General features: G+C 37.6%; 1 protein-coding gene across 6 annotated transcripts; it reads right to left on the bottom strand.

The window, feature by feature from the left end:
- Positions 1-2933: 2933 nt before the first annotated feature.
- On the bottom strand, positions 2934-17891 carry ANGEL2 (angel homolog 2). Of its 6 annotated transcripts, XM_028152214.2 has the most exons (10): positions 14973-15020; positions 13304-13554; positions 12617-12675; positions 11711-11967; positions 10966-11035; positions 9043-9464; positions 7835-7961; positions 7356-7413; positions 6685-6848; positions 2934-5298 (listed from the first exon to the last, which is right to left on the bottom strand). In XM_028152214.2, exons 3-10 carry the CDS (start codon positions 12621-12623, stop codon positions 5147-5149), a joined length of 1257 nt encoding a protein of 418 aa, XP_028008015.2. In that variant the 5' UTR covers positions 12624-12675; positions 13304-13554; positions 14973-15020; the 3' UTR covers positions 2934-5146. The 6 variants fall into 6 exon arrangements, with proteins under 6 accessions (XP_028008015.2, XP_008144197.2, XP_054567536.1 ...); XM_008145975.3 differs by lacking the exons at positions 12617-12675; positions 13304-13554 and adding an exon at positions 17672-17891 and having other exon boundaries at positions 14973-15298; XM_054711561.1 differs by lacking the exons at positions 12617-12675; positions 13304-13554 and adding an exon at positions 17490-17530 and having other exon boundaries at positions 14973-15298.
- Between the last annotated feature and the right edge of the window lie 2023 nt (positions 17892-19914).

Raw genomic sequence — 19914 nt, 5'->3', positions numbered from 1 at the left:
TATGCAAGCTTAATGGTGTTTTGTTTTTTATATATTGTATTTGTATGGGTTCCCCAATATTTCCCATGGGAACCGCCACAAAGTTTGGAATTCTTTCCTGGTGCATACATGTGATGAGATTTAAGGTATAATATGCAGGTGTTTTGCTAAAAAGCACTGAAATTCTTCTGGCAATACGGGAAACCATTTTTAGGATCTTGGAGTCACTTCTTTCTCAAAGCATTCACTGACAGCAGCTTTTGTTCTTTTAAAACAAAACAAAAACAGCACAGTGAGAGCTAGTCTATGTCCTGTCACTAACATTTAAACTTTGCAGACTCTACAAAAGTAGAAGCGATCGCGCAGTACTGGGAAAATTTAGCAGTATGGCAATTACCTCTAATAACAAAACTCAGCAAGGTAAAGAAGCCAGGCATGAAGCAGCAGGTCTTCAGAAACAGATCATCTTTCTGCTCACATTTCATCTGATCCTTAAATTCTGAGCTGGGCCTTGATTCCGAAGGACTCACTGTTGTGAGAGACCTGTTCTGATGTCTTATATTAAGACCAAATGGGGTGTGATGGGATTATTTTCCAGTACCTCACTTTTCAGTACGACCTCAAGACATTTAGGAACTGGTTTCCATTTTTTAAAAAAATGGAAACGTCTTCAGGTCCCACATTACACCAGAAAGCGTGACTTGGTTCGTGAAGCACAGTATGACTATCTGGCCTGCACGTGGTAGTTACAGTGACTTACGGCTGCAGATCATACAGCATAACTCCAACAGCATCCCAAGTCTGTATGTTATCAGTATCAAGCGTACAGCTTCTATTTCATTTGTTTTATCTTCGTAACCACGCCAACTCATGAGACCAAAAGGCGGAGTTAAGTGAAGTCCGCTAGTCAGCAAAAGTGTTAGTTCAGTCTCAGGGCTCCCCTCTGGGTTTCTTTGATGAGGTGATTTTAGGAAGGGATTAAAAAAAAAAGGTAAGAATCTGCTCATTCAGATTCTTGACCTCTGAGGGTGACATGGAGAGCAAAAGGACTTCATTCTCTAGCCATCTGCACATGAACTCATTTTACCCTCAAAGTCAATGTTATTACTGGAAAGTATTGTTTTCTAGGAAAAGAAGGAAGTCTAATGTCTACATAAACAGGAGCAAGTAGGTATACATTTCAATTAAAATAAAGAATAGCATTAAGTTAACAATTCTGAACTTAATCGCTTCAAGAATAGTATTAGTGGTCAGCAGAGTTTAAAATGAGTTATCTTTGTATATCTTCCCAAGGCAAACCCATTTGCAACTCATGGCCATGTGCATTTAGAGTAATCAGTAAATCATTTCATTCTCATTCCGGAAATGATACTATCAATCTGAAACTTTATTGTATATTAAGACTACTTATAACATTGCAATCATTCTAAGAGCTTGGAATAGGATTTTCCAAGCATTACTAAAATACAAAAACTCCATAGCTACACAGCCTGTTTCCTACAAAAAAGAGGAAAGTAGGGATATAAACTGTTCCTAATATGCTGATGGATAAACCTTAAAACTGCCAATTGACTTGATGATTCAATTAAGTAACAATTTCTTCCATACTACTTGATTTTGATCATTTCCCCAAAGCAAGTTAGTCACAGAAATATGAAAATTCAAGGAAGATGTTTTAGTTGTCATTCTATTTTTAATGCCTATGGAATGTTAATTTCTAAAAGATGTGAGAAAGAAACCAAACTTATAAAGTCTAGTGCTGTAATTTAAGTCAAAACAAACAAATCATGATATGATTTTCCTCCCCCCCAAAAATGATTTTTAAATTGGCTACAATTCAAAAAGATCAAAAATGAAATGGAGATGATTTGAAATCTAGTTTTGAAAATGTTATTTATGTAAGAGAATTGTTATGTGTAAGCCACTGTGGCAATAAATGCAAAGTTTAAATGAATGACAGGAATCTTGATTTTAGACTACATGTTGTGCTGTTTTGAGTACACTTTACTTCAAAAAGTGTTATTTAGTATTTTCTATACACTCTGAAATCATGAGCATTTCACTTTTTCTAAGTCAATTATTTCATAAAGATTTTATTAATAGATATTGGTAAATAGAACTTTGGAAATCTTAATTCAGTATTCTTACTATACCCAAGGCTTTTGTAACCTAGTTTTATGTACAACCTTGTACAGTTTTTTTGACATACAATTCAGAATCTTGTTTATTCTCTTGGACTTTGTTCTGGCCAATACATTTTTTTTAAATCTTTAAGGAAAACTGTGATTGTTTTAGTGGGTATTTTTCTAAGTAAATGACAACTTGTATACTGTATTTTAGAGAATGCCAGATAGTGCATGTTTCAAGTTCATGTTTTTCTCATCACTTATGTTTATACAGCATGAGACTTTAATAAAACCATCCTGGAAACTTAAGGATTGTTTTTCTTCTAAAAATGTAACATGATGTAATTTTTTTTTTCTTGTCCACTTACTTGTCCTAATCAACTAGTTTCTCATTTTGACTTCTTCCACCATTTTCAAACTCTACATTAAACATCACTCTGTTTTGGCGCATCTTAATTCACTTATACTTTAGCATCAGCCTAAGTAATAAAAGCTGGAAAGGGTAATGGAATCGTTTAGAAGAGGCAACAAGACAGCTTACACAGCTTAGTATGCCTTACCAAGAAAACCTTAGACACAGCCCTAGCCAGTCTGACTCAGTGGTTACAGCACCGGCCCTCGGACTGAAGGGCTATGGGTTCGATTCTGGTCAAACACTCATACCTTGGTTGCAGGCTTGATCCCCAGCCCTAGTCAAGGAGCCTACAATCGGTGTGTTTCTCTCAATCTCTGTCTCCCCCTCCTTTCCACTCTCTCTCTAGTTTCAATGGAAAAAATATCCTTGGGTAAGGATTAACAAAACAAACAAAAGAAACTCTCAGGCACAGATGTGCTAGTGTAATACTTTATTAGGTAATTTACAGGTACAAAGTGCAAACGACTTGATGTCTGTTTCCCCAACCCCTTATACTCTCTGGATTCTTACATTTTACTAAAGCAAAGGGTTAAAAACAGACTGTGGCTAAATTCCAAAAGGAAAAAAAGATATAAAGGACAAGTTTTCAAATATGCCTATTATCTTGATATCAAATAATCAAACCAAAATTTCATGACTCAACAACATCCCTTTCCATGGAAAAGTTGGGTAGTATAGCACTTGAGGTTGTGGGAGACTTAGTTTCAGCAAAGAGCCAGATTTCATTGCTTTTGGCAGGTAAGCAGTATGCTCTGACAGGGTCACCAACTCTTCTGATGAAAACAAAGACAAGTGGATAATTAATTTTAGTGGAGCTTTAAAAACTTGTGAAAAAGTTACATTGACCTTTTTGGCCTCCAGTCCTACAAACTAATACTTCATTCTATAAGACAAAGTAGAAAGCAATTTTATGGATTAACTCTATAAAAGTGAAGCACATGAAAAGAGCCTAAAATCACAATATATTAATCAGGATATAAAAACCTGCATTTTCCACAGAGGTTTTCAGGGATGTTAGTCTGTCATTAATGACCTATAGATAAAGTTATTAGTTAATAAGTTCACACAACAGAAAGCAGTAATCAATGAATTTTCATTTTTCTTTCCCAAATACTAAAAGGGGATAATTATACTATCTGTTATTATTTGATGATGATAATATCTGCTAATTAGGACAGATCAGAATATTCTGAATACTGTGAATAGAAAATGTGCAAAATCCTAGAACTATAGTTAATACCATAAATAAAAAAACCCCAAAGTGAAAAATTAAACATTTAAAATATTTTCTTATTACAATTTTTACTAGCCAGATCCTTATAGCCCACATGCCTTTTGGGGGTATTCATCTATCTTTTTTTAATAATGGCAGTAAATAATACAAAAACTTTTAAAGTCCAAGACTATAAAGCAACTACTGCTTTCTAATTTAAAGTGAAGCATTATATTAAGAAAACTCACTGTAAAAACTTTTATAATTCAGTATAATTCAATATAAAATTATTCAGTAAAAATACACAATTCTTTGATTACCATGTCTAAAAAAAGAAAATTTTCTTTTTATGGTTTAAAATTTTTGATTCAAACACATAGAGCCAAATGCAGAATTAATGATTAACCACTTCATAAAAAAATGTCAGGACTATCTCACACTGCTACATCACATTAAAACACATTATAGAAGCAAAACACAAACAGTTAAAATTACTAAAGAATATTAGATCTCCAAGTCGGTATTTATACACTAGATTTTTGCTGGCTTCCTCAAATTTCTGAGGCAAAACAAAAATAATCTTATAGCTGCCACTTTGTTCCAAAGACAAGTTTCCTAATAAAATAAATGTCTACAGTATTAGTTCACTAAAATAAAATCTCTCCCTAACCCAGAGATCTTTTCTCGAAACTGAATAGAGAAAAGAAAAAAAATTGCCAGGGAAATGAAGACATAACCCCAATCTGCCTCCTATAATGGTCTATTATAGGATGGAAAAGTGGGCTTGTGTAGTCTTCATCCCTCTAGTTATGGGACCTTTTACCCCAACAAAATGTAGATATATGTCCCAGGATAGTAACAAGATGGATTAAACAATCTGTACAATTTTAAAAAGCATTATCAAGCCCCCTCAAAAACACACTGAAATGGTTGGATATTTGAAAATGACCCAATGATTTCTGAGATGAACTAATTGGGACTCAACAAACTGATGGTCCTCACAATGAAATAAAGCTTTCTGGAAGGGAAATGAGTTGTGGTTTGCAAGACACTTGGGATTCACCGTAAAAATTGCCAAAAACATGAAATGGAATTTTTTATTAAGAGGACTAAAGATGCACTGTTTTTAAAAGTCACTGTCTATTTTACTAGAATTCAGAATAAAAATATTTACAATTATTTTACAATAAAAAGCATTTAGATATCATTTGTCAGGAAAATATTCTTTCATTATGAAAAAAGAAAATTATTGTAAACTTGTGTCTTCGATATTAGTTCCAAGCATTTAACATAACCTCTTCAGAAACTCCACGGCGCAAAAATAAACAGCATGCAAACTCTTAAGAACAACTTTACAGTCTTTGAAAAATAATATAAATTGGAAAGAAAAGTATATATATAATCAAAGAAGAGTCAGAGTTCAAGTCTGAACTTGGCCAATAAAGGCAGATGATCTGAAGAGTTGTTTTCATTTGGAAGTCCATTAACAGTCCACAAGTCTTGTTCTGTAAGAAGTGACAGTCTAGCTAGAAGTTTCAAGCCTCCAACCAAAGCAACTTCAGTTCCTACGTTAAAGAAACACACATATTTAATGAAACTGTGTCAACAGATTGTAAATTAATCACGCAAAGTCTTTTCTTTCTAAGCAACAATATAGAACTTGAGACCCCTCTGGAAGTTTAAATATGAAACAGTTTTCAGAATATGATAAAAATTTTTACTAACGTAAGTTGTTAAAAGAAGTTTTTGGAATATAATTATTTGTTCAGTGTAACCTAATTATAGTTCTCAAATACACAGCAGTTTCATATGCTTGTTTTTTTTCTATTTAAGATATTTTTCTATTTCAAGTTCTGAAAATAATACAGAAGAAAACATCAATGTAATAAGAATGTTAAGACTGATTTGGTATTGACAACTACATAAGAAATTTATCCATCAACCATTCTAGTTGTATAAAATCAGACAGGCACAGTCAAAGCTAAGTAGAAAGTTTATTAGGTGACTGGAAAATAAATTTATAAGCATTGCCAATTGGGTCAACAGAAAGAAAAAAAGTGGACTTGTTCTTAAATGTTAAAATTTGAGGTGTTGGTCCATGACACACTTCTGCCACCTAGTGAACAGTTCTGGCATGACAACTACCAAAAGTAACGAGCATATTTTGTGGAGCTGATCTAGTGGGGAGCAGTAAGCCATCTCTTGAGTATTACTAATAACATCGTCAAGAAGAAGAAAAACAACAAACAAAAGGGGAAAAGAAAAGTAGCATAAAAAAATGGAAAATAGGGAAAATCAGAAAAGACAACATCTGTCAACATTATGGACTTCCAGTTTTCTAAATGGTGTTTTCTGACTTCCACTTATATGAAATTGCATTTTCTTCCTATGTTAAATCCTTAGTTAATAAAGTCTTGTTTTCATTGACTCATACCAGGAAATGTTTTATCACCTTTGCTTTTTGAAAACACAGTCACAGACCTCTTTCCAGAAAAAAAAAAAAATAGTCTAAGGTCAATATGACAAAACTGTCTATTGTTGGAAAGTTTAAGCAAGGTCCTCTCCAATGAAGGCAGGGTGCTGCCACACAATTTAAGTACAAACAATAAATGTTGCTGGCACAATAAAACAGTAAATAACAGCAAGTAAAACCAAAGGGCAATATGAAAGACCTAGAACTCAGAAGGTGACTAGGCTGGAGGGTAGAGCTGAGGATCTAATTCCTAGATAATTTGCTTTGAGGTGTTCCACTGCCTCCATCTTTTTCAGATGATTAAATGATTATTCAAATGCATTACCAATCTGTCCAATATATTACCAATTAAAAAATATTTTTAAGTTGTAAATCTAGAACTTCATCTAGATGTTTAGCTAATAACTTTGCCTACTTCAGCCCTGAGGTTTTAGTTACTGTGCTCTGGGCAGAACTTAAGATTCCATGCTTTCTTTACCTGGCTGCCCAGGAACATCTTTCTTTTCCCCAGAATAGAAAATATAATCCACGGTTATGGCACTTCGGGAATGACAGGTGGTCACTTCTGGAATTCCAGTGTCAGGAAAATAATGCGAATAAACAGATGACAAGCTGAAATGGTGCTGTAAATGTGAAGATAACCTAAATAAAAAGAAAAAGTGTTTAGCATCTATCAAGTTTTTCATGATTTATAATTCCTCCTATTAAAGCACTTTCTCATTTAATTTCCAGACAAAGCCAGACATTAGAACAGCTTTACTTAAACAGACAATATCACAATTTGGCATTCATGCAGTGATATCAAAACCCATTACCAAGGCTGTGAAGCATGGGGGGGGAGGAGGTCAATAGTTAACATATGCATGTGATTTATTAATTCTATTCAGAGCCTCCACTTACTAATAAACACACATTCTAAAACAATTTACAGGCATTCCTCATTTTACTGCACTTCACTATTGCACTTTGCAGATGTTGCACTTTTTACAAATTAAAAGATTTGTGGCAACCCTGCAAGTCTAATAGAGCCAACATTCTTCACCAGCACAGAATATCTTCATTTTTTATCACTTTTAAAAAAATCAGTTTTGAGAAACTATCTTTTAAACTAAAGTCAGCTAATGTCCACTATTGCTTCCCAGAACTCACTTTTCAGCTGTCGCTAGGACTTCTGTTTTATCCAGCTGTGTTTGTGTCGGATCACTGTCTGTAGAACAAAGAAAACTACATATTTTAATACTATCAATATTGTTTTATTCTAGTTTGCCTTGGTACAGTCCTTTTATTCTAGGAACAATATTTAAGACATATCTAGTTTAGATAGAATGCCTAGTTAAATGTTTCATCCTAAAAGGTATATGTTTTGATGATCTCCAAAATTAGCAAACATAAAATGCAAACATTTCCAAAGCAACGTGCAAGTAATTCATGCATATAATTTGGGAAGTTCAACTTAAAAAAAGGTAAGTTTAGAGCTCTCTGAATAATAAAGGAATAAGCAAACAACTACATGTTTTTATACTATATGAATATTTATTCCTGAAATATTATCCTTTTAAAATTTTACTTTTATGTTCAAAGGGAAAGTATTATGAAGAAGACTGCCAAAATATATTGCAAACACTTACCTGTCTTTTCTACTTTTGGTACCTGCTGTACCTCATATACACAGTTCTGTGAGATACCTAGGTTTGGGGGCCAAATTGGAATAGATAAAATTCTTTGTCCCCGTGAAGACTGTTCCTGGCCAGATACCTAAACAAAATTTCAACAGGTATCTTAAGTGAGTAGATTTTAAATAGTTTATGTATTGAAAAGTTTGTTAAATGAAAGGGAATCCAAGAATGATAAATATTACTTTTTATTCATTATATTAAGTGATTATTTGTGCTTATAGAATCTTGTTCAAATACAGTTCAGAAAGCACTTATTTACATGGAAATGGCAATCTTTTCTTATACGTATTTTTCTCTAATCTGGCCACCTAAATGATCTATCACTTTAGACTAATACTGCCCCTCCTTTTTGCTACCTGCAATATAGTTCCTATTATAGAAAATACTAAGAGAGATAAACTCTTATGAAGTTTTAAACTATCAAAAGTCAGTGGTGAAAAACTTATTTGGTTAAATATACTGGAGATCAAAGGATCAAAAGCAAGCAGAATAGAGCACAATGGAAATAATGGGATAAATTATACTAAGCTATGGAATTAAAATATTTATCATAATGCAAGGGAAATTATAAAGTACTGTTTTGCTAACTGTATTGCTCACATCCAGCATTCCATAGTCTATTCTGCCACCTTGTGAGTAGCTTCTTATTTATGAAGTATTCATGTTTGTCAATGTTTCTTTTTTTCTCTCTCCCATTTTGGATTTTTTTTAGATATATTTTATTGATTTTTTTACAGACAGGAAGGGAGAGGGAGAGAGAGTTAGAAACATCGATGAGAAACATTGATCAGCTGCCTCCTGCACACCCCCTACTGGGGATGTGCCTGCAACCAAGGTACACGCCCTTGACCGGAATCGAACCTGGGACCCTTCAGTCCGCAGGCCGCTCTATCCACTGAGCCAAACCAGTCAGGGCCCATTTTGGATTTTTTGCAGCCTGCTAATTCCTCAAAGCAGAATGTTGCCACAAATAGATGGAAAAGATGAAATTGAACCACGTGGATATAAGCACTTATTGGTAGTTGTGGAAAATGAACATGGGTTGGTAAAGTGAGGGAACTGCATCGTTAAAGGTCAAACAGGCCTGTGATGACTATCCTCACATTACAGGGAACAGAGAGCCAAGTCCACCTCCCAGTAATGATGAAGTGAGCACTTACCTTTCCTATGGCAAGTCCTTCATAATTCAGTTTTCCGTCCTTTATGAAACTATAGAGCGGAGAACCAGGAACAGAATTAAAGTCCCCACACATAACAATAGGGTAGAAGCTGCCATCTTTCTGATGGGCAACACTGGAAATCTCTGCCAGAAGCATTGCCAATTGGGTCAGCTTAATATCACCTCGCCTTGGGTTATACAACAGATGTGTGTTAGCTACACAGATTGCAGAAGAGGCACCACTTGGAATTTTGGGCTGCAAGAGTAACACTAATCCAACATTGTCTCTGTCCAACAGAGGAACATCAGGGCGGTAGAATTCCACTGGGTTCACTGATAAAAGTGAAAATTTGGAATGTTTGAAGCAAATGGCACAGCCATCTGGTTTCCTTCCTGTACGAATCTTGTACTCACAGTGATAACCTATTAAAAAAAAAAAGAAAATTTAAAACAAGGGACTTATATACTAGAGGCCCAGTGCATGAAATTCATGCACTTGAGGCGGGGGGGTGGGGGGGGGGTGTCCCACAGCCCAGCCTGTGCCCTCTTGCAGTCCGGGAGCTCTTGGGGAATGTCCAACTGCCAGGGAGCAGGCCTAAGCCATCAGTTGGACATCCTTAGCGCTGCCTCAGAGATGGGAGAGGCCACCGCCACTGTGCTCATCAGCCGTGAGCCTGGCTTCTGGCTGAGCGGTGCTCCCCCTGTGGGAGTGCCCTGACCACCAGGGGGCAGCTCCTCCGTTGAGCGTCTGCACCCTGATGGTCAGTGTGCATCATAGCTACTGGTCATTCTGCCGTTTGGTCGATTTGCATATTAGCCTTTTATTATATAGGAAGAATATATATACAAACACAGCTAGTATTTTTGAGCAATGTTTACCAAAGTGTATTTTGCAAAACAGTAATGTAGGAATAAGTGTTGGAGTCAAAAAAGTTTGGGACTAGGTCTAATAGGTCTCTTTATGGGCAGACTTCAATCTTAACTATGCTAATGTGTATCATCAGGCTCTCATTTACTTCCTAGTAAAAGTCAGACATGACAAAGACAGCAGGGACTTATAATAACCTACCCACCAAGTACCTCTGATCTTTTTGCTCTAACTCTTCCCTTCTTGCTCCACTCCACACACACTAGCCTGCTCGTCTGCCTTAAGGCACTACAACCTTAGAGCGTTTCCTTTGCTATTTCCTCAGTCTGGAATGGTTCAGGCATGGCTTGTTCATTCACCACCTTCAAGTCTTTACTCAAATGTCACTTTCGCTGATCATCTGTTTACAATTGAAATCTGATTCATTCCACTTTCCTGCTTTTCTCCAGAAAACTATATGAACTGTTTACACATTTATTTGATTTATTGTCAGCCTTTCTCCACTAGAATGTACACTGCACAAGAGCAGAGATTTGTTATCTGTTTTGCTCACTGCTGTATCCCCACTGCCTAGAACAAACATTGCATGATGTACAGCACGTATTCAAAAAATATTTCCTGAATGAATGAGTGCAAAGTAGGCAGCATTTGTCAAACAGATAATTTAAAAGTGTTCACTCATCAAAGAGGCTTTTAGTTTCTATCCTTTAGGCACTGGTAAACACGTGTGTTATAATAATGACCTAGACAGAATGGTCCCTCATCTCATGGAGCTCAGAATTCTGAGTCTAGTAGTGATGGGCAAAGCAACTCCTACAAAGGAAGCTATTAAGAGATTCTTACACATCTTTCCCTTTGAATTAAAGTTACATATCAGCACAAAATTTTTCACTTGAAATACATCAATCTTTTCCTGGCCTTTTGAAATAGGTATTACATTTTTCAAAATTAAGATTTTTGGCCCAAATACGCCATACTTCTTTGTTAGCAAGTTATGCTTTAACAACATACCAATCTTCCAAAGTAAATTTGGCTAAAATAAAAGTTACATTGTACCCAACGATTCCAAACTTGGCCTGATCTCTGTTCCATAATGATCTTCTTGAACTTCTTGCAAACAAAGTACCTTGGAAGAAAAAAGAGGCTTTGAATTAAAAAAAAAAAAAAAAAAAAAAAGAGAGAGAGATAAATGTTCTGGTGCTTCCATCTCTGAACACAGGCTTTAAAATTTTAAAAGCCGGATGAAAGTTGTAAAATCTTTATTTTCTTATAATTTACAGGTCAATCAAATTAATGTTATGTTTCCAAATTTGACCAGTGCCCCAAGCCCTGGCCTTTAATCACATGAAGCTTTCTTACTATACAAAACTTACTATATTCTTAATTTACACATCAGAACATTTTCCCTGAATTTGCTTATGTATTAGTACTAAATCCTTCTTGTCCTTTCATAAGAGATGATTTCTTTGAAAGTCATTTTTTAGATTAATTTTTGCATCAATTAAATTTAAAATAAAAGTAAATATTTACTGAATGCTTAATATGTTGCTAGACCCTATCTCAGAACTGACCAATACTTAAGATTTTTGGATCTTTTTGAAAAGTTAGATGATTATTTATACGAACAACCATTAGCAAATGACTCTTTGGAAGTCATGATATCTTGTTAAAAACTGTTCCATCACTATATTTAAATGTCTTCCCTTCTTACCAAACAAAAGGGAGAAAACCATTTAGTTTACAAATGAACCATTTAACCCAACTCTTTCTTGTGTGAAGAATTTAGATATTTTGTACTTACGTCTGCATCAAAGTTTTTAATTTCTTTCAGAATATTGGGAAACCTAAAACTCCAGTGTAATACTGGTCGCCGGCAGTGTCTATAGAGGTGTGAATTATCTTCCAATAAATTTTGTGAAAGTATATTATAGGACATCACTGAAAAGTCAAACTTGTTCTCACTGTCTTCACATATGGGGTCAATATTTTTGTCTCCTAGAATCTTCGTATTTTCTTTATTATGGTTACATATATATTCCCAATGCCGTTTTATGGTGCCTGTTAAAACATTGGAAAAAATATAAAGAATTAATTTAAAAAACAGGCCATATGTTTTCTTGTATATAAGTATTTTCTTGCCTTTTAAAATTTTCCATAGGCAATGAACACAGTGTTTTCCCATAGAAAATGGCAATATAGCACTGAATAACCAGAAGTTGTCACCAAATTGATTAAAAGGCTGTAAAATGAAATACTGACTGACCAAGAGGTACACAACAGGTTAAAAGGATCTAGCAAGGGATTCTGGAGATGAAGAGTGTGTGTTAATAAAACTAAGACTATAAAGGGATTTGGTTTCTCACTTCTTTATGGTTAAAAAGTGACTTAGCAACTTTGTAACCATAGTAATATATTTGTATGTCATAGCAGCTGGCTTTCCAATAAGATCATTTCACATATTTTATTCTCTATTAGTAAGATAAGATCATCCAGTGATTCCATAAAGAACACATCTCAGAATTCTGCTTTAGACACAAATGTAGGATGTATAATGACAATATATAGAAGCAGTATTTAGTGTCTAAAACTGAAGTGGAACGATGCAAACAAAATGAACAAAATAACTCTTTTTAATGCATACCAAAGCAAAAGTTACATGTAACATAGTTACAGAATGCTGGTAAATGATAATGGCTGGTTGACGAACCTAGCATGCAGCAACCAGGAATGTGTGATGATTTATATTCTGCAAAGACATCATGTACCCTGAAAAAGTGATGAAAAGAGAATCAAAAAGCATGAGATTTTGCAATTACAGGCAGTCCTCGATTTAGAAATGACCACCATATATATGTTTTCACCTTTGATCTTGTCTCCCTTATCCCACCACTAAAGGGCATACTTTAACTGCCTGGAAGCCATGAAGAAAAATGTGGAACTTTTAGAGAATATATGAACTCAAATGAAGGAGAAAACAAGAAATGGGAAGACCTTGGAGAAATAAACTAGGAGATGGACTTCCAAGCATGATTCAGTAATATAAGAAATCTCAGCCCTAGAATCGCTTTCTTTTCTTGCACGAAGGCGTTTATTTTACTGGATTACACAATACCTAACATTCCACCAATACAGTGGCTTTCAACCTCTAGAGCTTGTACAACCCTTCAGCATTACTTTTCATGTCATGAACATCAATCCCTGGTATGCTGGGACTGGGAGTGGAGTGATGGGGTAAATACATTTATCCTGACCACACTGCTTTGAATAAACATACAGAAATGTGTTTGAATGCTAGAGTTCCATGGAAGACAATTTGAAAACCACCGATGGAGTAAATAGTCTTTGGTCTTCATATACTTCACAACATAAATTCATACCACAAAAGCTTATATACCTTCCATGTCAGGAGGAACAAGGTGATCACAGCAGAGAAGACAGATGAATCAAAGAAAGTAAGCACTAGGCCTGATCAGGTTTTTAGGGTGCCTAATTAAAAAGTCTTAATTGTGTCACACAAATCCTTCAAATACCACTTTAAAGTGATAGGCAAGTTAGCAATGCTGTTCTCTTGATTGGAAAGTATTAGTGAAATATCGGAAGTCACAAATATGGCTTAACGAAGAGCATTTTCCTTATTCACAATACCTAGGAAGAATGGACATATAGAGAGTCAGGTTGCAATCCAAGTTTATCAGTGTGTAAATGTAATTCCCCATCCATTAAAGGGAAAACACCACCACCACAATTTTCTGAGTACCTACTATGAAGCCAACAGTATGCTGGGCACTTTGACATCTCATTTCATTGTCAACAGGCTTTGAAAGTAAGCATGACTTTACACAAGGAAGCCAAGGAGCAGAGAGTTTCAATAATTCATCCAAGTTCACACAATCGGTGGAGCGGAATGACAGCAGGGAGTGGTTCCTAAGCCCATGCTTACGTCACTATGGCACATGGCACAGCTACCGGATTTACAGGAGCAGTGTGCTGCCTCGATGGGCGATGAATACATCAATGAAAAGCAATCTCATAGCATACAGCCCTGGGTTTACAGATTATGCATTGTTCTTAGGAAACTAATTTTAATGCCTCTAAATCTTTCATTGATTCAAACTGTGGTTAATAGATTTTCACTTCTGAGTGAACACAGATTTTCACTTCTGAGTGCTTAGAATTTCTACTTAAATGTGTAGTAGAATTGCTTCTTAAAAGAACACTAATCTTCTAGCTCTGTCTTCCAGGTTAATGTCTTCCTTTGACAAAATTATGTCTGCTCTCTACACATTAACACCTACACAACCTACTTTCAATTATCTTCAGAGGCATCATCTTCACGGAAAACCATAGCTCAGTCAGGAAGACAATTCCAAGTTCTACTTCTGTATTTTGGGGGGCAGGGTTAGGACTGGCAGCACAGAGGGAGTCTTGTTAATTGTTTAGAGTAAAAAGAATATGAGAAAAACAGGAATAACCAACTGTTTCTTAAAGTTGAATAAGGTATTTTAAAAGATAAAACTTTCCACAGCCTCTCAAGATTAGATCAATAGACCTCAGGATGAGAAATACAGATAAGGTAAAATCCTATTCTGTGAGAAAATATCTTTCATTTGATTATTTCTATTTAAGAAAATCCTTTTGTCTTATTTTTAAAAGTTATCATTTTGAAAAGTTAGCTTAAAAATGAAATTTAGTTTTATAGATCTGTGGCCTTCCAATTATACATCCACCAATTTCTAAGAACCTTTGTTTCAAAAACACTGGATTTAAAAATTCTTCTTAAATTAAACTTAATGTTTTAATCTAGTCCTCCATTCTCTTCCACCTTATCCTATTTGTAGAGTCACTTCTGTTTTTACTGCCAGAAATACACAATTAATTGAAGATAAAAATGACAACTGCATTTAAAAAAATAATGTCCCTTTTCCTTACAGAAAACTACTGCCGAAAATAAATACCAAACACCTCTAAAACCTACAGGAGGTTTTTCTGAAGATGAGGCATGAAAGTTGCAATCGGTCTATGGCTTACGTCTATTCCTGCACCAAGATAAATGTCACCTTTACCTTGGTGTTTTCTTCGTTTTGATGAAGGCTCATCTCCCTCAGAGTTCATGATGGAACTAGAGAGATGAATCAAAGATGTCTGGCTCAGGTTGTCAGGTCTCCAATTCCAGTACTGAAACTGAGTTCTAGACTCAAACACACAAGGTGGTCTCCAATTTAACGAGAAATGCCTACTACTGAAGTAGGGGTAAGGAGCACGAGAATAATGTCCAGGCCACCTCATACAACTAGAAATATGTCTGTTCCAGCAACACCTTCGCAGATTCTCCCACGGTGTAGTCCAGTCTCTGCCCAGACTCCTCTGGTGATGGGGGAACATGGGGTATCTAAAAGAAACAAATACACTCCTTGAGGCACCACTTTAGGTTCTGCTACAGTCCACAAAATCCAAATCTGTTTCCTCACGGGAAGACAAGGTCTCATATTTAAAATCTGACTTGGAAATCTGTGAAGGAAGTGGGAAAAGCAGCAGTGATTTAACTATTAGAGCAGCATCTCGATACTCTCCTAAACAACTAGGGCTGGTATTCTAAACACTTAATGTAGAAGCCACCAGTTTCCAAAACAACACATACACTTCAAAAAGTCCACAGGCCAACTGAGAGCTAAATCAACCATCAAACTGGTATTCAGCTTAGCTTTCTAGCACCTAATAAAACTCAATGGACAAATAAAATCCACAGCAAGCATAATACTCAAATCAAATAAGTATTAAATAACACATAAGCTGGCTACAATTAAAGTGAACTTTTCTTCCAACTTGGTTTGGAGTAAAAACCAAACCTGTTTCTGAACAGTTTTTTTTTTTATATATACCAAAGTTATATCTTCCAAACATTTGTATAGCTAAACTTCACAAAAAGATCTCTCTGGCTAATCAGTAGGTGGATAATTTCTCTCTCTCTCTCTCTCTCTCTCTCTCTCTCTTCTCTCTCTCTCTCTCTCTCTCTCTCTCTCTCCCTCTCTCTCTCTTCTCTCTCTCTCTCTCTCTCTCAAGCATCAAGCATGCTTTTCCTTGAGGGAAATGAAAGAGTATAGAGCTTACTTACTAGAAATTCATCAATTTAACCCATCATCCAAAATATCTCCAAAGTAGCGTTACCATTATGTTGAGTAGATACGTTGCTCTCAGGCTTTATTGGGCACCATCTTCTTACTATACTATTCTGGCAAAATATTAGGATTGAGGACTTCTATCGTTCCCTCCAGAATTCATTAAAGGTACATTTCCAAGGTAGTGTCAATAATGTCCACTTCTATTACCAAAGGAATTTCGCTTAAAGTGTATCTTGTTACTTGACTTTTATAGGTTATGTTCTTTTCATTTTAACAACATTTAATTTTTTATTATACATTTATGGTGTTTATGCATTTTCAAACTGTTCTCTAAATTCAACTTAATTGTAAGTCTTTAAAGGCATGACATGGGCAGACTAACATGTTCTGTGACCACATTACTTGCTCAATACATTTTCCATCCTAATAAGCTACCACATTGAAGTATAATACTTGTAACTACAAAACATTCTCTATATTTGCAGCTACTTTCAGGGTAGGGCAAAAGGTAGGTTTACAGTTGTTCCTATGGAAAATAATACAACAATAAATAATACAAGAATAAATTGTGTTTCGGTACTCACAACGGTAAATCTACTTTTGCCCCACCCTGATATAGATGTCTTTTTCCTCTTTACACGGTGAGCTCCTTCAAAGCCAGAACTTTGTGAATCATTATCATTTCAATCCCAGGCTCTCCCCAAGTGCCTAGCACAGTGCCTGGCACACAGCTGGTACTCAAGAAAACACTGTTGAACTGAACTGTCATCCAGTCCCAGGACTACAGGAGTTAAAACCCAATCCCCATAACTGATGTAATCATTAATACAGTGCTGTGCTTCCCGCGTGTTGGGACACGAGCCAGTCCCATACGGCACACAATTAAACCTCTTGATTTTTAATATCGAATCATTTACTTTAAAGGTGCATGAAGAAACCCCCCCCCCCCCATCAGTACATCCAAGCCCAGATTTCGCAGATTAACTGCTCAGGGCTTCGCTCCTGTGGGCAGCACTTAATCGAAGTGCTTTTTTTTCCAAGTGAGTCCATGTCAAGAAAAAAAAAAAAAAAATCCAGTCAATAACACAGGTGTGCACGAGAATTCGGTAACCATCGTAAAGGTCGGCGTACAAGTGACTCAAGTTTGGGGGCCACACTAACACCCCAACAAAGCCACCGCGCGCGTGCGTGCGGCGCGCGCCTCCCTCGGGGGTCAGAGCGCGGGACCTATAGGGACAGGCGGCCTCCCGGGACCGTCTGCTTCCGGACGGTGCAGCGGGGCCTGCCGGGCGCCGAGAGGCTCAGGCTGCCCGGGAGGCTGGGCGGGGGGGAGTGGGCCGGGCTCCAAGCCGAGCCTGGCCGGGAGGGCACCAGCCCCGCCGGCGGCCGAGGCGCTCCGCGACTGGGCCCGCGTCCTCGGGTCCCCGTGGGCCAGCGCCCGCCGGCTGCGGGCGGGTTTACCTATCCCTGGGGATCCCTGGGGGGTCTCCGGAGGCTCCTCCCGGCAGCACCACCACCCGACCCTCTTCCTCCTCCTTCCTTCCCCTCCCACCCCGCCCGGCCCACCCCGGCCGCCCGCGCCCGCCCCCGCCCCCGCCCCCAGCCGCCCCTCCCTTCTCCCTCCGCCACCCGGACCTACTGACCGGCCTCTGCCCACCACACAGCGGCCGTAGCCCCTCCGCATACAGCGCCATGCTTCCATCTCGCCCCCGGATGGCCGTCAGGGCCTGAGGCTCCCGGCTCCACCGCAACCTCTACGAGAGGCTTGGCGGCCGAAAGCCCCAGGGGAGCCCCATCGCCAGACGCCGGCTCGCGGCCGGGCTGCAAAGCACGCTGGGAGGTTCAGTCTCGCAAGTCCCCATATTGCGCCGCGCAAAGTCCCGGAATTGTGTTCCGGAAGCTTCGCGGGGGCGAATGAAGCTCGGGCAGCCATTTCCGAAGAGGGCAAAAACACCCGCCCTCCGCCTTAAAGAAACAGAAAGAAAGAAACTGCCGACCAGCTTTAAGGCCTGTGGGAGAGGGGGTACAGGGTGGTTACTGGGTGAGAGTAAGAAGAAAAAAAAAAAATGTTCTTTTCTCGTATTTGTATAAGGTCCTTGGGAGATTCGGAAGGTAGGGAAGTACCCTTTTCTGGGTTCCCTTGGGACTCGGGCACCACGGATTTGGGCAATTAATTCTGCAGGAACACATCAGCAGAGTTCGCTTTCGAATGTACCTGTGGGTCGTGTCTGTCCGTCTTTATCAAGTTTGGCCTATGACTCGACATGATTCTTGGAAAACAATATTTAAGTGAAAGACAGAACTGCGCAAGAGCAGAGTGGAGAGAGAGCAGCCACAGTTTTTTTACATTTTCTTTGGAGAGCAGTAATGTCTCGGAAATACTTTCTTCCCCTCTTGGGTTAATAAGGAAATCAGATGCATTTGAAGAACACCCTTTTCCTTCAGTCTGACTATAGGTGATTCCCGTTATTGGTGCTGGTTATGTTCTACAAAGCTACTACCAACACTGAATTAGCGAATACTGAACCATTGCCCCTAGGGGAAAACAGGGCTATTCCCGGTGAGCCACTCACTGGTCACAACGTTTTAGTCACCTGATCAATACATAACCTTGTTTTCTGTGTTTCGGCTTAAAGACACTTTATCTGATAGATGTTTTCTACTCATTGACATCGAGTTCATGGCCAATAGCACTGTAACTCATGCCCGAGGGAAGCTCATCTACACGTGCATTTTCTCCAGAAGGCACCTCACAAGAGTTCTTGCGCTTAAGAGCATTGGCTAGTACTTCAGCACTACCCTTGGGGACCGTTTTAAACAGAAAAACCACCGACGAAAAGCACAAAACATGTGAAAAGCGTGGCACTAAATAGACTGTGAAGAGGATACTTGTTTATAGTGTGAGAGCTGACATGAGAAGGCAGAGCTTTGCTTCCTTTGACCTAAGTAAGGGAACGTGCACTTTGGGCAACTCAATTTTTCACCACTCTGCCCAGATCCATAAACGGAGATAATAATAATTATGAGAGTGAGGATTTAATAGAAGGTAGCTGTGAAGCCCTGGCTGGTTTGGCTCAGTGGATAGAGCGTCAGCCTGCGAACTGAAGGGTCCCAGGTTCGATTCCGGTCAAGGGGGCACATCCCCAGTTAGGAGGGGTGCAGGAGGCAGCTGATCGATGTTTCTCTCTCATTGATGTTTCTAACTCTCTATCTCTCTCCCTTCCTCTCTGTAAAAAAATCAATAAAATATATATTTTAAAAAAAGATAGCTGTGAAGATTCTGGTATAAGACACAGAGAGGCAGAAATGTTTTATTTTGCATCGACTTTGTATGCAAAACAAACGAATACATAAAGTTGGTTAAATAAGCCATCAGATACTGAATAGATAATACACATACTTTAACAGAATTTTATGCAGATCCTTTGGGAAACTGTCAGAGGAAATTGAAAACAAGATAAAAGTGTTATAAAATCAAAAGTAATATAGTGTAGATTCAATATATAAGGCATCTATTTAATACTTCAGGTATTTTAGCCAAGAATGGGTATAATAATCTATTTGGAATTATTGTTAAAATTTTCTTCTGTTCATCAAGAAACCTGTACCATTGCTAATGTAAACCTCCACGTTAATGAAGTTACATAATCATATATACATGTGCCTAACATTCATATATAAATATGGAGTAAAAAATTATTTTTGCCCTTTTGCTCTTAAAGAGTAGAATTTAGCAACATGTGGACTGCAAGGAAAAGCTAAAAAATAAAGATCAAAATTCAAGTTTGAAATGTCTCTCAACACCTACACATGTTCTTATGCTTCACACTCAAACTCCAAATTCTGGAAAATGTTTCTATATAACCTACTAGCTCAATAAAAATAT

This window comes from Eptesicus fuscus, chromosome 22 (genome assembly GCF_027574615.1).
Source record: "Eptesicus fuscus isolate TK198812 chromosome 22, DD_ASM_mEF_20220401, whole genome shotgun sequence".
Taxonomy (NCBI): Eukaryota; Metazoa; Chordata; class Mammalia; order Chiroptera; family Vespertilionidae; genus Eptesicus; species Eptesicus fuscus.
This window is presented reverse-complemented; position numbering and strand designations above follow the sequence as displayed.